The sequence below is a fragment of the Schistocerca serialis genome, chromosome 1 (genome assembly GCF_023864345.2).
Source record: "Schistocerca serialis cubense isolate TAMUIC-IGC-003099 chromosome 1, iqSchSeri2.2, whole genome shotgun sequence".
In the NCBI taxonomy this organism is placed as follows: Eukaryota; Metazoa; Arthropoda; class Insecta; order Orthoptera; family Acrididae; genus Schistocerca; species Schistocerca serialis.
The window spans coordinates 1,154,430,751-1,154,454,375 of record NC_064638.1 but is presented as its reverse complement, the minus strand read 5'-3'; the positions used below and the strand labels follow the sequence as shown (position 1 = coordinate 1,154,454,375).

At 46.5% G+C, this 23,625-nt stretch overlaps 1 protein-coding gene across 1 annotated transcript in view; it reads left to right on the top strand.

The window, feature by feature from the left end:
• Positions 1-23,625, top strand: part of LOC126456106 (proteoglycan Cow) — a 320,501-nt gene that overhangs the window by 247,383 nt on the left and 49,493 nt on the right. Inside the window, exon 4 of the mRNA XM_050091862.1 lies at positions 9,901-10,023. Coding sequence (XP_049947819.1) covers positions 9,901-10,023 — 123 coding nt within the window. The remainder of the gene's footprint in view (positions 1-9,900; positions 10,024-23,625) is intronic.

The window sequence follows — 23,625 nt, the reverse complement described above, 5'->3', positions numbered from 1 at the left end:
TAATTAGTATCCGTTGGCAACAACGTCCATCTCACAACGTGAGTAATTCTTACCACTCTCAGTGCTTACATGTTTCGTTTCTACATCTTGCTACTCCCACATTGCTGCAGACACAAAATAAAAATGTGCCATCTGATGGTGAATCACTAGGCTATTCGAAACCGGTAGTGGAATACTAAAAAAAAAATTGAAGAACAAAACAAATGGCGACTGGGTGCACTAATTTCAAGAAACCTTTATTCATCACAGTCGCAGTTTCCCTCATCCATAATGGATAAAAGTTTTAACATTTTTCGAGTTGGTGCGAGCTATAACTCATGAGCCGGCCGCGGTAGTCTAGCGGTTCTAGGCGCGCAGTCCGGAACCGCGCGACTGCTACGGTCGCAGGTTCGAATCCTGCCTCGGGCATGGATGCGTGTGATGTCCTTAGGTTAGTTAGGTTTAAGTAGTTCTAAGTTCTAGGGGACTGATGACCACAGATGTTAAGTCCCATAGTGCTCAGAGCCATTTGAACCATATAACTCATGAAATATACATGCAATTGCATTATACCATTTTGTAAATCGTGAGTCGGTGTTTATTCTAACGTAGAACGTACGATTTTTGAGATACATAGTAATTTAGATTTTTGGTGCAAGTTTGTTTAAAACCTTTTTGTCGAAAAAAATGAATTTTATTTCAGAGTGCCGCCATTTTGTTAAAAAGTTTTTTTTAAATATTCCTAAGTGCTGCGGTAGACAATATCATTAGTTTCGAAGCACGAAATTTTCTCCTGGACTGAAAATTGTGGCGTTCAGTGCTCTCGACAATTCAGAAATATATAATACAATCTTAAGGATCTACAATAAAGGTCTTAAGTCATTTTTGTAATTTCTTGTTTTTTTTAAAAAATATCATTATACTAGAACTGGCATGTGATTACATTTTCACGCAATTTGGGTGCACAGATCCTGAGAAATCAGTACCCAGAACAACCACCTCTGGCCGTAATAACGGCTTTGATACGCCTGGGCATTGAGTCAAACAGAGTTTGGATGGCGTGTACAGGTACTGCTGCCCATGCACCTTCAAGACGATACCACAGTTCATCAAGAGTAGTGACTGGCGTATTGTGACGAGCCGGTTGTTCGGCCACCATTGGCCAGACGTTTTCAGTTGGTGCGAGATCTGGAGAATGTGCTGGCCAGGGCAGCAGTCGAACATTTTCTGTATCCACAAAGGCCCGTACAGGACCTGCATCATGCGGTCGTGCATTAACCTGCTGAAATGTAGGGTTTCACAGGGATCGAATGAAGGGTAGAGCCACGGGTCGTAACTCATCTGAAATGTAACGTCCACTGTTAAAAGTGCCGTCAATGCGAACAAGAGGTGACCGAGACGTGTAACCAATGGCACCCCATACCATCACGCCGGGTGATACCCCAGTATGGCGATGACGACTACACGCTTCCAATGTGCGTTCACCGCGATGTCACCAAACACGGATGCGACCATCATGATGCTGTAAACAGAACCTGGATTCACCCGAAAAAATGACGTTTTGCCATTCGTGCACCGAGGTTCGTCGTTGAGTACACCATCGCAGCCGCTCCTGTCTGTGGTGCAGCGTCAAGGGTAACCGCAGCCACGGTCTCTGAGCTGATAGTCCATGCTGGTGCAAACGTCGTCGAACTGTTCGTGCAGATGGTTGTTGTCTTGCAAACGTCCCATCTGTTGACTCAGGGATCACGACGTGACTGCACGATCCGTTACAGCCATGCGGATAAGATGCTTGTCATCTCGACTGCTAATGATACGAGGCCGTTGGGATCCAGCACGGCGTTCCGTACTAGTCTCCTGAACTCACCGATTCCATATTCTGCTAACAGTCATTGGATCTCGACCAACGCGAGCAGCAATGTCGCGATACGACAAACCGCAATCGCGATAGGCTAAAATCCGACCTTTGTGAAAGTTGGAAACGTGTTGGTACGCATTTCTCCTCCTTACACGAGGCATCACAACAACGTTTCACCAGGCGACTTCGGTCAGTTGCTGTTTGTGTATGAGAAATCGGTTGAAAACTTTCCTCATGTCAGCACGCTGTAGGTGTCGCCACCGGCGCCAACCTTGTGTGAATGCTCTTAAAAGCTAATAATTTGCATATCACAGCATCTTCTTCCTGTCGGTTAAATTTCGCGTCTGTAGCACGTCATCTTCGTGGTGTAGTAATTTTAATGGCCAGTAGTGTAATAGTCTACAGTAATTTCACAACTCTACTTTTTAGCAATGGCAGTGTGTGCAGAAGAGTTATCTGTGTTATATTGGTGTAAAATACGATAAACCTCACAATGATCGGATGAAACTGTACTTGTTCCTGTGGGCCACCCTGTAAAACCTTCAGCTCTTGTACTTCTCCCCTTATTTGTGACCAACCCATCCACCATTGATTCGCCAGCACTGGCTGATATCGGAGTGGGGGAGGGTGGGGGGGGGGAGAAACCTCGCGTCAGCGGTGTCACGGGAGCGCGTTTACCTGCAGGTGAGGGCTGGCGGCCGGGGGGGGGGGGGGGGGGGAGTTCCGCCAGCGCATCGCAGCGGGGCCTGCAGTGTCCGGAGGAGGGCAGCAAATGGATGTTTCCGGGGCCGAGATGAATGGACAACTGGAGACCCGTGCCCCGCGGGCATCCGTCATCTCGCCAGAGATTAACTGGCTGCTGCTGCTCCTGCTCCACCTCTTCACGGGCCCCCCTATCACCGCTCCAGCGCTGCAACTCTTTCACTGGCGCGGACGCGGCTCGCTTTCAATACAGATGTCTATCTGCTCGGGGCGGCGGAAACTTTTAGCGGGCTGCTGCTGCTGCCGCCCCGCTATCGATCTGCGACTCGCCTCGAGCGCTCGACCCGCGAGAGAAGACGTTCTGCCTGCGCTTCGGGTGGATGCTCCATTTATCGCGTCACATCCCGTAACAACACGGCTGCTTCTGTTGAAGGGAGAGGAGGGCGCCGTGGTGAAGGCGCCATTCGACGCTTCTCCTAACAATTGGAGTACAGAGCACTGTCGGTTGGGTCATCCATTAGATTTACTCTACAGCAAGTTCCCGATTTTTCCGGCCCCCACGCTGCAGGGATAAGAGAAAGACCAGGATAACTGAAAATAGGCGGAGACCTATTGTTGGTCTCGCGCTGCTACACTCCTGGAAATGGAAAAAAGAACACATTGACACCGGTGTGTCAGACCCACCATACTTGCTCCGGACATTGCGAGAGGGCTGTACAAGCAATGATCACACGCACGGCACAGCGGACACACCAGGAACCGCGGTGTTGGCCGTCGAATGGCGCTAGTTGCGCAGCATTTGTGCACCGCCGCCGTCAGTGTCAGCCAGTTTGCCGTGGCATACGGAGCTCCATCGCAGTCTTTAACACTGGTAGCATGCCGCGACAGCGTGGACGTGAACCGTATGTGCAGTTGACGGACTTCGAGCGAGGGCGTATAGTGGGCATGCGGGAGGCCGGGTGGACGTACCGCCGAATTGCTCAACACGTGGGGCGTGAGGTCTCCACAGTACATCGATGTTGTCGCCAGTGGTTGGCGGAAGGTGCACGTGCCCGTCGACCTGGGACCGGACCGCAGCGACGCACGGATGCACGCCAAGACCGTAGGATCCTACGCAGTGCCGTAGGGGACCGCACCGCCACTTCCCAGCAAATTAGGGACACTGTTGCTCCTGGGGTATCGGCGAGGACCATTCGCAACCGTCTCCATGAAGCGGGGCTACGGTCCCGCACACCGTTAGGCCGTCTTCCGCTCACGCCCCAACATCGTGCAGCCCGCCTCCAGTGGTGTCGCGACAGGCGTGAATGGAGGGACGAATGGAGACGTGTCGTCTTCAGCGATGAGAGTCGCTTCTGCCTTGGTGCCAATGATGGTCGTATGCGTGTTTGGCGCCGTGCAGGTGAGCGCCACAATCAGGACTGCATACGACCGAGGCACACAGGGCCAACACCCGGCATCATGGTGTGGGGAGCGATCTCCTACACTGGCCGTACACCACTGGTGATCGTCGAGGGGACACTGAATAGTGCACGGTACATCCAAACCGTCATCGAACCCATCATTCTACCATTCCTAGACCGGCAAGGGAACTTGCTGTTCCAACAGGACAATGCACGTCCGCATGTATCCCGTGCCACCCAACGTGCTCTAGAAGGTGTAAGTCAACTACCCTGGCCAGCAAGATCTCCGGATCTGTCCCCCATTGAGCATGTTTGGGACTGGATGAAGCGTCGTCTCACGCGGTCTGCACGTCCAGCACGAACGCTGGTCCAACTGAGGCGCCAGGTGGAAATGGCATGGCAAGCCGTTCCACAGGACTACATCCAGCATCTGTACGATCGTCTCCATGGGAGAATAGCAGCCTGCATTGCTGCGAAAGGTGGATATACACTGTACTAGTGCCGACATTGTGCATGCTCTGTTGCCTGTGTCTATGTGCCTGTGGTTCTGTCAGTGTGATCATGTGATGTATCTGACCCCAGGAATGTGTCAATAAAGTTTCCCCTTCCTGGGACAATGAATTCACGGTGTTCTTATTTCAATTTCCAGGAGTGTATTTATAGACGAGTAGCTGCGTCCCACAGCGTTACCTATGGTTACACAGTGACTTATGAAGAATTGTTAATGCCGAAACTCACTATGCACGCGCATGCACCATCAGAATCTCTTGGAGATATTGAGGCGCGAACCACTTGCGGCCCAGCAAACCGTGTGACATTGGAAGAAGAGAAACGGAAGAACACTAGACTTTGAGACGATGGGAGAAACTGATAGAATACATGCCTCTCACAAGTTACTCGTTTACATTTAAAAAAAAACTGTTACGCGACGGAGTAGCGAATTTACAAAATGTGCGAGGAAAGGAAGTACTACGGTCGCACGTTCGAATCCTGTCTCGGGCATGGATGTGTGTGATGTCCTTAGGTTGGTTAGGTTTAATTAGTTTTAGGTTCTAGGCGACTGATGACCTCAGAAGTTAAGTCGCATAGTACTCAGAGCCGTTTGAACCATTTGAAAGGAAGTAAATAATTTCATGACTGTTTGCGACATGCCTAGCACGGAAAACACCGTAATTGTCGCGGGCTCTATGGAGAGCCGGAAAACTACTGTAAACAACGTTCCGAGACTTCTCGTTCTCTGCATATACTGTTTGCAGAGATTTCTGACCCTCGATACACGCGAACAGTCAACGTGTAGCTGTCATGCGAAAAATGTGGTGTGCCCAAATGAACAGCAGCCACTTTTAACGTTTGCCCTGGATTCTTATTTGTAGTGATCGAGAAGGCCACTTTCAAAGGAAGCTGCAAACGTTTGAACTGGAAAGGCAAGTTTGATGGGACGATAGAAATTCGTGGCATCAATAATTCCATTTGTCAAAGCAGAAACAAATCTTTACGCTAAACGTAATTCACCCATTCGCTAGTTAAATTTCGTGGATGACTGTTTAGTCACGATACCCATCCCACGGGAACAGTACTCACGTTGGCCACCTCACGGGAATAGTGATTTTTTTTAAAAATAAAAGACAGCCTGTGTGTTAATTCAGGGTATAAGTTATCTCCATTCCAGAGTTCATCTAAACCCGTTCAGCCGCTTTTGCGTGAAGGAATAACAAACATACTAACTCGACGAAGAAAGAAAAATAAGGAATTTCTAGTTCGCTGCAGCGCAGATTTTATAGTATTTGTGCGTGCAACAATGTCATCTGCCCTCACGTGTGTGCCTATTCTACATCTACATCTACATGGATACTCTGCAAATCACATGCAAGGGCCTGGCAGAGGGTTCATTGAACCACCTTCACAATTCTCTATTATTCCAATCTCGTATAGCGCTCGGAATGAAAGAACACATATATCTTTCCATACGACCTCTGATTTCCCTTATATCATGGTGATCGTTTCTCCCCGTGTAGGTCGGTGTCAACAAAATATTTTCGCATTCGGAGGAGAAAGTTGGTGACTGGAATTTCGTGAGAAGATTCCGTAGCAACGAAAAACGCCTTTCTTTTAATGATTTCCAGCCCAAATCCTGTATCATTACTGTGACACTCTCTCCTATATTTCGCGATAATGTTACCAGCGGATACGCTTGCATATCACAATCAAATCCAGTCTCAACAAAAGCCTGCCACGTTCTACACGTAAAGGCGCGACGTCTGTCGTTCAGCGTTTAAGTGATACTGCCGTTGTGAGTCTTAGCGCGTCTCAGAAGCTGTAAGATAAGACAGCCGCTCAGCGGATAAAATGAAGCGGGTTTGTATTGAAGTACGGATTAAACACTTTGAGGATTGTATAAGCAGTGCATTCAGTGTATTGAAAGATATTATGGAGGGCATATTAGCCACAAATTCGATACAGTTCAAAAGTAGAAGAGTAAATACTTGTAGTGACATCGGGCGTCAGCCGAAACGGATGTCAGTTGATCAGCTGATCGTCCGGCGCATGTCAACAAGGTTCGCGCGCTGACCGCCAGGAGCGCTGTGAGACACTTTCTCCTTGCTGTAGTGCGCACTCCATGAATTTAATAATAAGCTTTGACTTCTTTAGTATTCCTATTACTGTTACTGTTTTCTCTCAATTAGTTACCAAAAAACTGTTAATATTCGTTGCACTGGAAATGTTTCACAATGTTTTTCCCACTGTCGTGTGAGCTTAAAATAAACTTCTCGTCCAAATAAAATGTCGAACAGAATTATACGTCGCGCGTATCTCATTCTCGCTGCGGACAAGAACACGTTATCGAGATAGCAAGTATAACACACAGAACTTGCGGCAAGCCTTTTCTAAGGGTCAATATTGGTCCACATTTCGTGTTGTATTCTTTGAACCAATAAATATCTTGTACACCACAGTTATAAAAATAGCCTATGTGTTAACTCGGAGTATAATGTAATTCCTTTCCAGAGTTCTTCCAAATTAGCCCACCGCTTCAGCGTGAAGGAGTAAAATACACCCCCCCCCCCCCCACACACACACACACACAAACTTTCGCATTTATAATTTATATCCGATTGCCTGCTCGACCACAGTCTACGATAAACAGCGGCAAAACTGTGTAGGGAAGAAAAAAAAAAGAAAAGAAAAAACATCCCTGTTCCCTGTTACAGCTGCCACGATGCCAGCTCTCCAAGCGACTGGAGTATAGTAACAGAAGTATGGCATTATGTCAACTAACAAATTGTTTTTAATGCTGTTACTTCCTTATGTCCCATTCACTAAAGGTGGTGGTGATTTTTACGACGAGAATAGGAAAATGTAATAAACTAATATTCCAACTCCTGGTAACGTCGACATAATAAAAAGAAAATCTGAGTGCAACTTAATATACACGGTTGACAGTAATAGAGTCGTACCTGTATCGTGGAGAGCCCATAAAATGAGAAATGAACTGTGACGCGATGTATTTGAAGTTCAAAACCTCAAAATTGTGAGTACATGCGCGTACATTCCGTAGCTTTGCGGTGACGGTAGTTCCTTTCGCGAGTTTCTTTACGGACTTCAGACTCATTTTAATACATTCAAGACTGGGAACGATTTTTAAGTTCTTTGACGTTATCCGCCATTTATACTGTTGAAAGACCTTTTCGCCTTGCCTTTGCCTTTGTGTCTTGCGTCTACCTATCATGTTTGTCTGTTCTGCTTCTCAGGTATCAAAATGTTCTACATCCCTTGCAGATTCTCTTTCCCGTCTCTAACACTTGGTCCTCCGGCACGTCCACATGTGACACTTTATTCTTATTTACACCGCGTTACAGTTAGCCTGTCCCTGACAAACAGCAACAGTCCTTTAATTCCCCCATTCCAGTTTCAACGAACAGATACACATTATGGTGACAACGAACTTGCCTTGCCTGACTTCCTATACAAATCTGCCGGTACAGACTGTTCTGGTCCTCTTCGAAGAAAAAGAGTGGCTTTCCGCCTCTCCGTCATCGAAACCACGCTGCCTAAAAACTGAAAAACATTTTATTTGACCCCATTTTACAAAAAGCCTTCCCGTAATTACAGAACTACACGAAGCTCCGACATACGTAGCTCGGAACTTAAATAGTGGCAACGCTGCTGTGAAAACACCATCTACTATTGTCGCTGGTAGCACACGTTGTTGACATTTACCTCCGACCATTTGTGGACTCGCCCGTCCCACGTCACCGGCGTGCGCACAATCGAGGGAAACAGTCACTTATGAGCGAGCGGTCTAAAGTAACGGTGTCACTATGTTTTCGAAACAGGAACAACGGAGCTGGATCAAGATTGAATGTGGCAGAGGTCGTACAGCACAACAGTGGCATCAAGGTCTTAAAGAGGCGTGCGGGGAATCGGTATTGCCATACAGAACAGTGACACGTTGGGTAAAAGCCTTCAACGAAGGTCGGAAAACTGTGGCAGATATGCATCGGGCAGGTCGTCCTATCTGTGAAGAAGAAGCGCATTCTGTTGCCGCGTTAGTGGACAGTGATCGACGCCATACGATTCGTGAGCTCGCCCACGAATCGGGATTAGCGCATGTGACTGTGCTTCGCATCCTGAAGGAACGCATGGGCAAGCGAAAAATTGCATCACGATGGGTTCCGCAGGACTTAACGGAAATGCAGAAATGGGTGCGTTACGACGCTGCTCAGAGGCACTTGGAGCGCTATGAGCGCGAAGGAGAAGTTCTTACGCCGTATTGTAACACTGGATGAGACATGGGCCACATCGTACGAGTCAAAACTGAAACGCCAATGCAACGAATGGCGTCATTATGGGTCACCGGGAAAGTCGAAAGTGCGCCAGAGCCACAGTATGATGAAAGTTACGGTGATTCTCGTGTACGACTGTGATGGTGTTATCCTAACGCATTGCGTTCCTCCTCGGCAGACCGTCAGTGCACAGTATTACTGTTCGTTTTTGGAGCATCACCTGCGACCAGATTTGCGAAAGGACCGGCGACACTTTCTGCGCAACCGACCCATCATTTTGCACGACAATGCGCGGGCTGTGGCTGCTCTGTTCGGTCTATAGGACTGGGACGTACTGTACCATCCACCATACTCCCAGGACCTGTGACTTTGATTTGATTCCGAAGATGAAGGAACCACTTCATGGCGTTCGCTTCAGAACTGTTCCAGAGATTCGACAGGCAGTAGGCCGCTCCATCCGCACCATCAACAGAACAGGCTCTGCTAACGGTATACTACGCCTTCCACATCGCTGGTAACGGGTTCTACACAACGCTGGCGACTAGTTTGAAGGACAGTAACAGGTGCAAACATGCAACTCTTTCGTATCGGTTGTGAATAAATAGTTGCCACTATTTAAGGTCCAACCCTCGTACTATTTGCATTTGTAGTAAACATTTGAATTTGCTTCTCAACTCCATATACGCAACACACAATCGTTTCGCAGTGTGTTTATACAAGCCAACCGCTTTGCAGTGCTGCATTAGCGAAGAAGCAGAAAAGCGGTGGGAGTTTCGTGACTCATTGCTTTAGGTTCGTAGTTCGACTCCCGACCCCTACTGCGCCCGTTGATGCTGTTTTGTTTTTCAGAGCCCTCGCTGATATTCTGCGAAACATTGTCCGAGCGTTTTTCAGCTCTCGCGGATGTAATAGCCGGCGAGATCTCAATCAATTGCGTGCCTGCCCACCGAAGCTTTGTTTAAATTGAAACATGTGTTCGTAGTTGTTAAGTTTTCTGACTTCTTCATTTCGGTACACTTCGTAATGAGGTCAATTCACCGGTAAGCAGTTCAGGTGGAGGTGTACGTTCTGAAATGATGCCCCACGACGAGAGCGCGGTGGACTTTCTCAGGCACCGCTGTACAGCCGGTCCGTTACGACCTCGACGTTGACGGGCTGTGTGGTGGTCGTGTTGCAGGGACGTGGTGGTGTCGCGGACCCGCGCCCCGCCACCGGTCAGCTCCGAGGACTCCGAGGACGACGTCTTCTACGACAGCGACGACGAGCCGGAGGACGACGAAGACGGCGCCGAGTCCATTGCGTGAGTACCGACCATCAAATGTTCAAATGTGTGTCGATTCATAAGAGACCAATCTGCTGAGGACATCGGTCCCTAGTCTTACACACTACTTAAAATAACTTATGCTAAGAACAACACATACACCCATGCCCGAGGGAGGACTCGTACCTCCGGTGGGAGGGGTCGCGCAGTCCGTGACATGGCGCTTAAAACCGCGCGGGTACCGACCATCCCCAGTGCGACCTCTAGCTGTAACATGAAAAGAAGAAACACCTCACGTAGCACTCGCTGCCGTGGCCTTCCACACAGTGGCCTCAGTCACTGGCATTTAGTTCAGTGGTCCAACGCACCTCTGAACGACTGTTGAGGAATCGGTCCCAAGTGATCAAGCCATTTGGTGTACATGCTACAGACCGTCTCAAGGATCTGGATCTCTCCGGCATCAAAAGAAAAAGCCAGGGATGGAATGCACTGCCGCCTTGGCATCTTCAGAGGCCTAAAGTGATTTTAAGCTTGACACAGTACAAGAAAACTTCTACTCCAGATTTTTGGTTGGGTTGTTTGGGGAAGGAGACCAGACAGCGAGGTCATCAGTCTCATTGGATTGGGCAAAGAAGGGGAAGGAAATCGGCCGTGCCCTTTTCAAGGGAATCATCCCGGCATTTGCCTGGAGTGATATAGGGAAATCACGGAAAACCTAAATCAGGATGGCCGGACGCGGGATTGAACCGTCGTCCTCCCGATTGCGAGTCCAGTGTCTAACCACTGCGCCACCTCGCTCGGTTCCAGATTTTGTTTTTACAACTTTGTTTTCGTCTATTTTAAGTAAGTTTTATTTATACAGATGGATGCTCTCAGTTGTTCAGCTGTTTTCCCTGACAGGGTTTTTAAAGAGCGTCTTCCAGAATAATTTACGAATTATGATGCATTCTGATGGCACTAGTGAGGGTTCACAGACATCACCGCACAAAGTTTCTTTTCTGTTCCGACTCTCTTAGTGTACTGCAAGCACTTCACCAAATGTATCCGATAGACCCGCTGATTCAGCTCATCCATGACTCCTTACAGCGGCTCCAACACCATGGCAAGGAGGTGATCTTTTGCTGGGTACCTGGCCGCATTGGGATACAGTGCAACGACATGGCCGACAAAGCCGCCAAGAAAGCATGTTGGGATGGTGCTGTCCATAAATGACCCATACCGTTGCACGCCATCGTCTCATTTTCTGACAGACGCGTCATCCGTCATTGGGAGAGTGGATGGTTGCAGGCGACAAAAAACAAACTGCGGTCGCTCAAATTGACCACACAGGCACGGGGGACTTCATGTCAGCCTCACCGCTCGAAGGAGGTTTTGCTTACCAGACTGCGCATCAGGAATAGCCCTTTCACACATGGCTTCTTCCTCCGGCGGGAGGATTCGCCATACTGTGAAGTTTGTGGCGCGCCGCTTTCAGTTCAGCATATTGTGGCTACGTGTATCCTATATATTGATATTAGGGTAGTCCTCAATCTCGCTGGAGATGTGCCCACCATCCTTGCAGATACCGATACCAGTGAAATTTTGTGAACTGTCAGACCTCATCCCTTAACTGGTGGGGAAGGGCGGCGGACTTTAATACATTACAAACCGCTCCGCACGTGGAGACAGTGGCTGTGACTAAGCCATGTCCCTGCAATATCCTTTCTTTCAGGAGTGCTAGTTCTGCATGGTTCGCAGGAAAGTTTCTATAAAGTTTGGAAGGTAGGAGCCGAGGTACTGGGAGAAGTAAAGCTGTGAGGACGGGGCGTGAGTCGTGCTTGGGTAGCTCAGATGGTAAAGCACTTGCCCGCGAAAAGCAAAGGTCCCCAGTTCGAGTCTCGGTCCGGCACACAGTTTTAATCTGCCAGCAAGTTCCAGGTGACAAATTTAAAAAAAAAAAAATTCTTCTCACACATTGGTGTGTTTCAAAACGTGTCACACTGCAAGCACTAATTTTGACAGGGAGTAGAGCCTGGCACACATTCAGACAAACGTCATCCACGAAATTTCAAAGATAGCAAGAGCTGACAGGTGCGAGAATTACCGCAGTCAGCTTAACAGATCAAGCATCTATGTTGCTAACAAGAATAACTTACCGATGAATACAAAAGAAAACCGTTGATCTGTTACATGACGATCATTCTGGGATTTAGGAAAGGTGAATGCGCCAGAGAGGCAGTTCTCACAATGCGGTTGATAATGGAAGAACTCAGTAGAAAAATCGTTCGTAAGATTTGTCGACTCTCTATCCTCCCTCGCCCCCCTCCCCCTCCGCGCTTTGGTGATTTCCTCCTCTCTGTCTTTCTCCTCCTCCTTCCTTCTCTGTCCATTATGTTCTCATTCCCCCTCTCCCTGTTCGTCTCCTCCTCCCCCCCCCTTCCCCTCCCTCCCCCCCCCCCCCATTTCTCTCTCTCTCACTCTCTCTCTCTCTCTCTCTCTCTCTCTCTCTCTCTCTCTCCATTTCTTCCGCCCTCCATCTCTGTGCATCTCTTCCTTCCCCCTCCATGTCCTTTACCGCGCTTTCTCTGAACTCGAGCCTTTTTTATTGTTATTATGCACGAATCCTTGATCGGCAACTCATGTCACTTAACATGAAAGGATATATCGGTGGGCATGAGGGAGACCTCTCCAACTGCTGTACCTGTGGGGATAATAGCCTGAATTGCGTAGCTCGCAATGTTGCTAGGTCCATCACGTATTCCCCCTGTTACCATACAGTGTACGCCCAGCATTGTCGAACATGATCGTTTTGGGTGGTCCAGGTGTTACAATGTGGAGAGTCATAATGTTTCACGCACGTATTGGCGTCCCAATATTTTAACGCGGTACTCCTACCTGGAAAATTCATTGTCACACTGTACTCCTTCTTCATGAGGGACTTTCCAAGGCTGCATTCGGCCCCGACTTCATTTTTATGGACGGCAATGAGCAATCTCATCGAACAGCGCAGCTGGAGGAGCTCTTTGAACGAGAGACTGGCCTGCCCATTCCCCGAGCACGTGTGATAGGCCTTGGGGAGTCGTATTCCAGCACATCCACTGTCACCAGCGACCATCCAGGAGCTGCCAGCCGCACTGGTGGAGGAATGGAACGCCATACCACAGGAACTGCTTATTAACCTTGTGGCCAGCATGGGACCAAATTGCAGAACATGCATTGCTGACGGTGGCGATCGCTCTCCATATTTCATTTCCCGCCTTTTGTAATCTACAGGGGCCATCAACAATCGCTGTAACTTCAGTGTAATTATTGTCTTCCAATAATAGTGTCATTTCTGTTCGCTTCATTGAGTATTTCTCTGTTTTACCTTCTGTGTTATACTGTAGCGGTTCTTTCGATCTGTAGAATAAGTTCCATGGTACTTGGCAGTTGAACATGATGCGAAAGCTACTTTCGTCCTTAAGTTTGTCCGCAATTCGTAGTCTAGTGGCTAGCGTTGCTACCTCTGGATCAAGGGTCCCGGGTTCAATTCCCGGGCGGATTGGGGATTTTCTCTTCCTGAGGACTGGGTGTTTGTGTTGTCTTCATCATTTCATCATAATTCGTGTCAGAGGCTGCATTGGACTGTGCAAAAATTGGACCGTGCTAAAATTGGACTGTGCAACAATTGGACTGTGCAACAATTGGACTGTGCAACAATTGGACTGTGCAACAATTGGACTGTGCAAAAATTGGACTGTGCAAAAATTGGACTGTGCAAAAATTGGACTGTGCAAAAATTGGACTGTGCAAAAATTGGACTGTGGACTGTGCAAAAATTGGACTGTGCAAAAATTGGACTGTGCAAAAATTGGACTGTGCAAAAATTGGACTGTGCAAAAATTGGACTGTGCAAAAATTGAACTGTGCAAAAATTGGGACTTTGTAAGGGCGCTGATGACTGCGCGATTGAGCGCCCCATAAACCAAACATCATCGTCCTTACGTTTTGCACACCAGTGCAGCATCAGACATTATTATACGAACTCACGAGATCGCTCTTCAAGGTAGCGTCCCTGCTTATTTTCTTGTGTACATACGAAATTAACAACACTTTACACCCAACCGTTAAGACGAACTGAATGGGTGGGTAACTCATGATTTCCGACCAAAGGTGAGCGCATAACAAACGGTTAGCAACCACGGAGCAAGTACACCACCATGCGCGACACCGAGTTGAGGGCGGCCAAATTTGGCGCCAATGTGCTGTGGCACCAGATGACCGACGCGAATGCCTTTGCTAACAACACGACATCGCCTGCAGCGCCTCTCCTGGTCTGTTGACAATATCGGTTGGACACTAGAAGACTCTAAAACCGTGGTCTGGTCAGACGAGTCCCGGTTTCAGTTGGTAAGAGCTGACGGTAGTATTCGACTGTGGTGCAGACCCCACGAAGCCATGAACCCAAGTTGTCAAAAAGGCACTGTACAGACTGGTGGTGGCGCCATAATGCTTTGGGCTGTGTTTACATAGAATGGATAGGGCCCTGTGGTCCAAGTGAACCTACCATTGACTGTAAGCGGTTATGCTAGGCTACTTGGGGACCATTTGCAGGCCGGCCGGAGTGGCCGAGCGGTTCTATGCGCTACAGTCGGGATCCGCGCGACAGCTACGGTCGCAGGTTCGAATCCTGCCTCGGGCATGGATATGTGTCATGTCCTTAGGTTAGTTAGGTTTAAGTAGTTCTGAGTTCTAGGGGACTGATGACCTCAGAAGTTAAGCCCCATAGTGCTCAGAGCCATTTGAACCATCTGCAGCCATTCATGGAATGAATGTTCCCAAACAATTATGGAATTTTTTATGGATGGTAGTGTACTATGTCACTGGACCACAGTTGTTCACGATGGGTGGAAGAATATTCTGGACAATTCGAGCGAATGATTTGGCCATCCAAATCGTCCGACATGAATCTCATCGAACATTTACGAGACATAATGGAGAAATTAGTTCGTGCACGAAATCCTGCACCGGCAACGCTTTGGCAATTATGGACGGCTATAGAGGCAGCGTGGCTCTATATTTCTGTAGCGGACCTGCAACCACTTGTTGAGTCCATGCCATGTCGAGCTGCTGCACTACGCCGGGCAAAAGTATGTCTGACACTTCATTAGGAGGTATCGCACGACTTTTGTCACCGCAGAGTGGCAGCATAGACGGGCAACATCTTTAGAATAAGTAAAGTACCTGCCCGCTCCCCTGGTTCGTTTCAGCGTGAACGGGAGGGCACATAACGTGGCGCTGCTGTATTTGGCACGCTGGAGCAACAGAGATACCTATTGGAAGCGACCCGCCGCTCTGCGGCCGTTGCTGCTGTTGTCACAAAGGCACAATCGTGTCGCTGTATTTCCTTCTCAGTGTGTGTGTGTGTGTGTGTGTGTGTGTGTGTGTGTGTGAGTGTGTGTGACCATCGGCGCGGACCGCCCCGCCTGTTGCCTGCCCTACCGCCAGCATTAGCCGCGATTACCCGAGCGGCGCTTCTCTACGCTTCTGCTCCCGCCCGTTCTCGCCGCTTGGCCTCCCCGGGGCTTCCCCGCGCGCCAGCTAATCCACAGGGACGCAGCCGGCGCTGGCGGATGGATGCGCAGGGCTGCCAATATTGACTGCCGGCGGCGCGCGACGCCGATAAACTGCCGTGTGATGTTTTTATTGCCCCACACCCTCAGCTCCGACCGACGCGCCGAATAGGACGCTGCCGCGCGTCGATTTTTGCCTCGTTTAACGGCCCAACAGAGGACTTTACCGCTGGGAAAGAAAAGCACAAAACCGCAGAAAGAAAAAATCGGGCTATGCAGACTGCTAGACTGGAATACTCTCTTTCAAATTCTGAAGGTGGCAGGGGTAAAATACAGGAAACCAGATGGCAGTTATAAGAGTCGAGGGGCATGAAAGGGAAGCAATGGTTGGGAGGGGAGTGAGACAGGGTTGTAGGCTACCCCCAATGTTATTTAATCTGTATATTGAGCAAGCAGTAAAGGAAACAAAAGAAAAATTCGGAGTAGCTATTAAAATCCATGGAAAAGAAAACTTTGAGGTTCGCCGATGACATTATAATTCCGTCAGACACAGCAAAGGACTTGGAAGAGCAGTTGAACGCAATGGACAGTGTCTTGAAAGGAGAATATAAGATGAACATCAACAAAAGCAAAACGAGAATAATGGAATGTAGTCGAATTAAGTCTGGTGATGCTGAGGGAATTAGATTAGGAAATGAGACACTTAAAGTAGTAAAGGAGTTTTGCTATTTGGGGAGCAAAATAACTGATGATGTTCGAAGTACAGAGGGTATAAAATGTAGACTGGCAATGGCAAGGAAAGCGTTTCTGAAGAAGAGAAATTTGTTAACAGCGAGTACAGATTTAAGTGTCAGGAAGTCGTTTCTGAAAGTATTTGTATGGAGTGTAGCCATGTGCGCAAGTGAAACATGGGCGATAAATAGTTTACACAAGAAGAGAATAGAAGCTTTCGAAATGTGGTGCTGAAGATTAGATGGATACATCTTGTAACTAATGAGGAGGTACAGAACAGAATTGGGGAGAACAGGAACCTGTGGCACAACTTGACTAGAAGAAGGGATCGGTTGGTAGGACATGTTCTGCGGAATCAAGGGATCACCAATTTAGTATTGGAGGGCAGCGTGGAGGGTAAAAATCGTAGAGGGAGACCAAGAGATGAATACACTAAACAGATTCAGAAGGATGTAGGTTGCAGTAGGTACTGCGAGATGATGACGCTTGCACAGGATAGAGTAGCATGGAGAGCTGCATCAAACCAGTCTCTGGACTGACGACCACAACAACAACAATGCAGACTGCTTAGGAACGGGTAGTCATTGGAAATTTGTGGTAAGAGCCTATGGGACCAAACTGCTGAGGTCATCGGTCCCTTAGCTTACACACTACTTAATCTAGCTTGCGCTGACATCAACACACACACCTATGCCCGAGGGAGGACTCGAACCCCCGACTGGGGCAGCCGCGCGGACAGTGACAAGGCGCCTGTACCGCACGGCTACATCGCGCGGCCGGAACAGGTAGTCTGTTTGCATTTCATTGTTTCTGGTCAGTACGAAAACGCTGCAACAGACAGAAGGTTTTCGTTCGTACCATTCAGAAAGGTTTTTACAGCTGTACAGATCAAAGGAACCATCGCTACTTGTTTTGATAGAAAGACGTAAAGCATGGACGAATAAGTTGCAAAGCAACCATGTTATTAATGTGGCAAACGTCAAAGAGCAACATAGATGTTCCTTACACAGTTGCCGGCCAGAGTGGCCGATCGGTTCTAGGCGCTTCAGTCTGGAACCGCGTGACCGCTACGGTTCGAATCCTGCCTCGGGCATGCATGTGTGTGATGTCCTTAGGTTAGTTAGGTTTAAGTAGTTCGAAGTTATAGGGGACTGATGACCTCAGCTGTTAAGTCCCATAGTGCTCAGAGCCATTCTATTACGCAGTTATTGAAGAGTCCTCCATACGCAGTACACGAGTAAACAGCCTATGTGTAAACAGCCGAAAGAAGTTTATTTGAATAGAGAGAAACACAAATGAACTTGGTAATGACAAACTTGGGAATTGTGAAAATAACTAGCCTCATTTGATTGGTCAGGCTTTCAACGGGAATGAGATTTTCACACTCTGCAGCGGATTTCGCGCTGATACGAAACTCTGTGGTAGATTGAAACTGTGTCCCAGACCGAGAGTCGAAGCAGGCTACCAGCTGAGCTCACACAACTCACGCCCCATCCTCAGAGCTTCACTTCGGCCTGTACCTAATCTCCTACCTGACAGACTTCACAGAAACTGTCCTGCAAAACTTAAAAGACTAGCACTCTGGAAGAAAGCATACACTGGGGAACGTTTCCAGAATGAGATTTTCACTCTGCAGCGGCGTATGTGCTGATTGTGGGAACATCGCCCAGGGTATGCTTAAACCCTGTCTCCGCATTATCCTATCTTTTAGGAGTGCTAGTCTTGCAAGTTTCTCAGGAGAGCTTTCATGAAGTCTGGAAGGTTGGAGATGAGATACTGGCCAAAGTAAAGCTGTGAGGCCAGGTTGTGAGTCATGGATGGGTAGCTTAGTTGGTAGAGCCCTTGATTGCGAAAGGAAAAGGTGCCAAGTTCGAGTTTCGGTATGGCAGACAGTTTTAACCCGCCAGGAAGTTTATCTTTCAACCGTTGGAAGTTGAGAGTCAAGTTTGTAGTTCTGAACTATCTTAGTAATGGAAAAACCCAAATGAAGTCTTCTGAGTAGAACATAAAAATAGTCCAACTGTTGATGGTGTTGAGACAGCAACCAGCTTTCTCAACACCATCAACATTTGTCTTCAAATAACAGCCACGGTCTCCAACCATGTCATCATATCACAAAATTGCAATAGTCCAACTATCTGATAACGAGGAAAACAAATTGCTGTACTAACCTAAAAGATAGGAAAACGACTCTGATCAGAAGTTCGTAAGATGCTTCAGATACTGTTGGAGTAAAGTTTTTGAGTCAGTTAGAAAATTAACTAAATCTGTTCAAAATTTACAACACAATTAGGATAATGATAAAGCCTGATAGAAATTCTAAATCTGATAACCTCCGGTAGGTAAAAGTTAGTCTGACTTCAAAAGAAGAAAGTTTTAGTCCAGCAAGGCCAAACAACAGACAATAACGCCAATACAGGGGCTATTCGGAAAGTAAATTCCGATCAGTCGTGAAATGAAACTTTCCACAGATGTGTTGGGCAGTGTCCCTAGTATGCCTGTCTATCGCACCAGGTGCCTGTTTTCAGTTCTGAGCGCACGGTGAGCACGTAAAGATGCGTAGAAATAGCGTCTCGTGCCAAGTATGAAGGCCTGGTGAGAAATTTCGCCTGAAACTATGCAGACCACGTATCTTTCATGTTTTTCCTTTTGTAAACCAATTCTCTGCCACATTATGCAGGGGCAATGAAGATTCTCCTGCAGCGGTTTCGTTGGGAAGTGTTTCATCACCCACAATACAACCCGTATATGGCTACATCTGGGTTTCATCTGTGCTCACATGAACCGCTGACTATGAAGACAACATTTTGGCAGACAACGAGCTGTAGATTAGCGTAGAGAATTGGAGGAAAGCAATGGCGGCTTTAGCGTAGAGAATTGGAGGAAAGCAATGGCGGCTGGCTTCTATACCGAGGATACTGGAAAGTTGGTACAACGCTATCACAAACGTCTAAGTTAGAACAGCGACTACGTACATAAGCTGTAGCTAACTGTTGCAAATAAAACATTTTTCATTTTCACAGTGGTCTCCATTTCACGACCAATCGGAACTTCCTTTCCGAATAGCCCTCGTATTGGTATTTTTGAAGTAACAAATCAGTGAATTACAAAGAGATTCACATATTTAACCATGTCATAGTCTTACATAATGTGACCAAGTTTTGAAACGATATTACAACGTTTAATTTTATCTAAGTGCATAGTGGAATATCTTTACTAGTGGTAATGGCAAAAAAATCAATACTTTACTCGCCTCACTAGAACCAGCTTGCTTTTCCCCATGTCGTGACTCATTTCGGCAGGAAAAAGATAAAATATGGGGGAACAAGATGCAAAACAACCATGTTATTAATGTCGCAAATGTTAAAAAGCAATATAGACTTTCCTTATACAGTTATAGTCTGATTTAAAGTAGTTGACATTTGACAGTTTGTGGCTGGCCTGTTTCCACCTGCAAAACACCAGTGGGAGCTGTAGACTAGCCTCCCACCGTGTTGTCACGTTCGCTGCGCAAAGCTCTCTACCTGGCAGTTTTCAGTGAACCGTTGCAGTGGGAGAATCGTGCAAAGTTTACCTGTGTTACGAAAATAGTCGAAAGAGGACCACAGGGGAAACACAGCAGAGATCTGTACCATACCTGAATTTCAACGTGAACACTTCATACTTGTCTTCTTGTTAGTTCAGTGCTGATAGAATTGGGGGGAAAACGTTTTCAAAGCTTAAATTTATCAAACGCAAAGTGTTACACAACTTGAGAAAATTCGGTTGCCAAGTAAGGTATTTTGGTACGGTAAAGGTAACTTTTATGTCCCACGTTCTGGCCCTAGACACATTGTCAATTCGAATATAATAAACTTTCTTGAGGCTAAGTAGCTTATGTCCACGAATCATCACGGTTTTAGAAAGTATCGCTCGTGCGGAACTCAGCCTGCCCTTTTCTCAAATGATATACTGCGAATTATGGATGAAGGGCAGCAGGCAATTTCCGTATTTCCGTATTTCTAGATTTCCGGAAAGCATTAGACTCGGTGTCCCACTGCAGGCTGTTAACCAATATACAGGCAAGTGTTCGTCAGAGACAAGGGTATAGTCAGGAGTGACCCAGGGAAGTGTGAAAGGGCAGCGATTGTTCTCTACATACTGAAAGGTATGTGCTAAGGTCTGATCAGGGTACCTCCAGAAAATAAAGTCGGTAGTTGCCAACCGCAAGGTGGAACGAGTCTAATATCTTTGAGTAAGAGGATCTTTGATGGTTAAGAAAGCCGGGCGCGCGCAGTAAAAAACCGGTGAGTCACAGGTGCCCGGAGGAAGCAGACGTGTGGTGACACGCTCGCTGCCCCTGACCAAACTTCGCACGTAAATGAGAGAAGACATATAATGATTTCAAATTGGTTTTTGTTAGATATTGTTCAGAGTTAGGATTTGTATGGCCAAGGTTTGACGCAGTAAGCGTTTTGTAAAAATTTTTGTAAGAGTGATTCGTGCTACAAAAATGTTGGAAATGATAGGTTTTGTATATGACTTAAAATTTTAACAATATATATATATATATATATATATATATATATATTGAGATCAACATTGTGTTTAAATCTAACAGCCTGAATCATAATCCACATCCTTTGCTTGTACTGAATATGAAAATGAGTAGTAGAGTAAAGTTACCCACCAATGAAAGAACGTAAAGAAAATGAAGCCTCTATGCAATATATATGTGCAGTTCATGGTTTGAAATCGATTTTGGTATAACTAACGTTATCAGAGCAAAGTTATTTCAAATAACTAATTTTATGCCATTGCGCAACTGGCATTATTCAAGTCAAGATATAATTTCATTAAGTAAACATCAGGGCCAAAAGTTAATTTTCCAGTACCATCTTAATGCCATTGCACAAACGGCATTATTCTCTTAAACTTGATTACTAGGTCAAATACATGTTGAATTTCTGGCAAGATAGAGGAGCGCAAGAAACAAGTTCACAGACGCAGTCAGATGCAGCTTTGTTGAATAATTAATTTAGAACAATCTTATCAATGATATTTTCACAAAATAAAAAAGGAAACAATTTTGGTTAGATACTTTCAATACATACATTATTTGGCAGACAAGATGTGCAGCAATGTGCTGTTATTTGCTGATGATGTTTTGGTGTACAGTCAGTTGTCGAAGTTCAGTGACTGTAGGGAGATACAAGACGACTTAGACAAAATTTACAGTGGTTGTGATGAATGGCAATTAGCCCTAAATGTGGAAAAACGTAAGCTAATGCGGATGAGTAGGAAGAACTAACCTGTAATGTTCGGATACATTATCTCTACTGTCCAGCTGAACAGAATCAATTCGTTTAAATATCTGGGTGTAACGTTGCAAAGCGATATGAGGTGGAAAGAGCACGTGAAAACTGCGTTAGGGAAGGCAAATGGTCGACTTCGATTTATTGAGAGAATTTTAGGAAAGAGTGCTTCACCTGTAAAGGAGACCGCATATTGGACGCTTGTGTGACCTATTCTTGAGTACTGCTACGCTACACTGTTTCGGATCCGTACCAGGTTGAATTGAAGGAAGGCATGAAAGCATTTCTTACCGGTAGGTTCGAACAACTGTTACGTAGATGCTTCGGGAACTCAAATGGGTATCCCTGGAGGAAAGGCGGCGTTCTACTGAAAAACTTTGGAAAACCGACATTTGAAGCTGACTGCCGAACGATTATGCTCCCGCCATATTACATCGCGCTCTGTTTGCGAGTGGAACAGGAAGGGAAATGACAAGTAGTGGTGCAGGGTACCCTCCGCCACGCACCTTACGGTGCCTTGCGGAGTATGGACGTAAATGTGGACAGTCAGATCCGACCGCCGCCGTGTCATCCTCCGCCAGTGGCGTCATTGGATGCTGTACTGAGGGGCGTGTGGTCAGCACACCGTTCTTCTGGTTGCTGTCGGGCTTCTTGACCCTGGAATCGCTACTATAATCGATCGAGAAGCTCCTCAGTTGGTCTCGCGGGGCTGAATGCACCCTGGACACTCCCCACACCTGGCTGCGCCGGGAATCGAACCCGGTCCTCCACATAGCATCCAGCCATGCTGGACACTAAGCTACGGAAGCGGATAAAGGTATTTTGGCAATCAACAAAAAAGTATTCCAGTTTGTTCAATAGGCTCCCAGATACTACGTGACAAGTTTGAAGCTGCTTTGCGGATCGGAAAATATCATTGTTAGAAAGAAAAATTAATGAAACTCGGGCCATTTTTAAAATTAATAACACGCTTTTGACAAACTTTGACACATTATAGAGATCTGTACCATTAGTGAATTTCAAAAATCTTCGTTGTTTTGTTGGAAATAGGGACTTTAAAGCGATTTTCTATTCACTGCAAAAAATGACGTAGCATCAGTCCTCAAACGTTAAACGCATTGTGATTTAAATCAGAGTACAGTATTTCGGTTATGAAGGTCGACAACATATTCGTGCTTTAGCTAGAATATACTAACTACAGTCTAGCGGACTGGTTAATTATTGTGTTAGTGACTTCATTCGTTTGGCCTATTAAAACGTGTAATGGTCTTCTATTAATAAATTTTCTTCGTACTTCTGCCAGTGCGCTTTTTAGATTGGCGACACAAGCAACTTGCTTTAGACACTTTTCCATTACGTTTAATCAATCAAATGCATAATATTTCCTCGCCCATTTCTTCAGCCAAAGGAGCTGTCAAAAGGTCAATGAGAGATTCTTTTAACGAATTTGAAAGCAATATTTTATCTGCAGAGTCTAAAAATAACCCCAAAAAATTTTGCTCGTACGTAAAATCTATGAACGCTACAAATAATTCAATACCTTCTCTTATTGATAGTACAGGTAATGTAACGGATGATGATAAACAGAAGGCCGAAATTCTTAATCTAGCTTTCAAAAACTCGTTTACGGTAGAGGACTGCAGCACCACTCCCCCTTTCAATTATCGAAAAAACGCAAGGATGGCTGACGTAGTGTTTAGTGAATCTAGGATTGTAAAACAGCTAAGATCCTTAGACGCCAGGAAGGCATCTGGCCCAGACGGTATCCCTGTAAGATTATATGTTGACTATGCTACAAATATAGCACCATTCTTATCCGTCATCTATCAGAGATCATTGGAACAGCGGAAAGTTCCATGGGACTGGAAGAAGGCCCAGGTCACAGCAATCTATAAAAAGGGTAGTAAATTGGATGCACATAATTACCGGCCAGATTCACTGACATCGATTTGTTGTAGAATCATGGAACATATTTTGTGTTCAGACATAATGACTTTTCTAGACTCTGAGAAGTTCATCTGCAGAAACCAGCACGGTTTTAGGAAACAGCGGTCGTGAGAGACACATCTGGCCCTCTTTGCGCA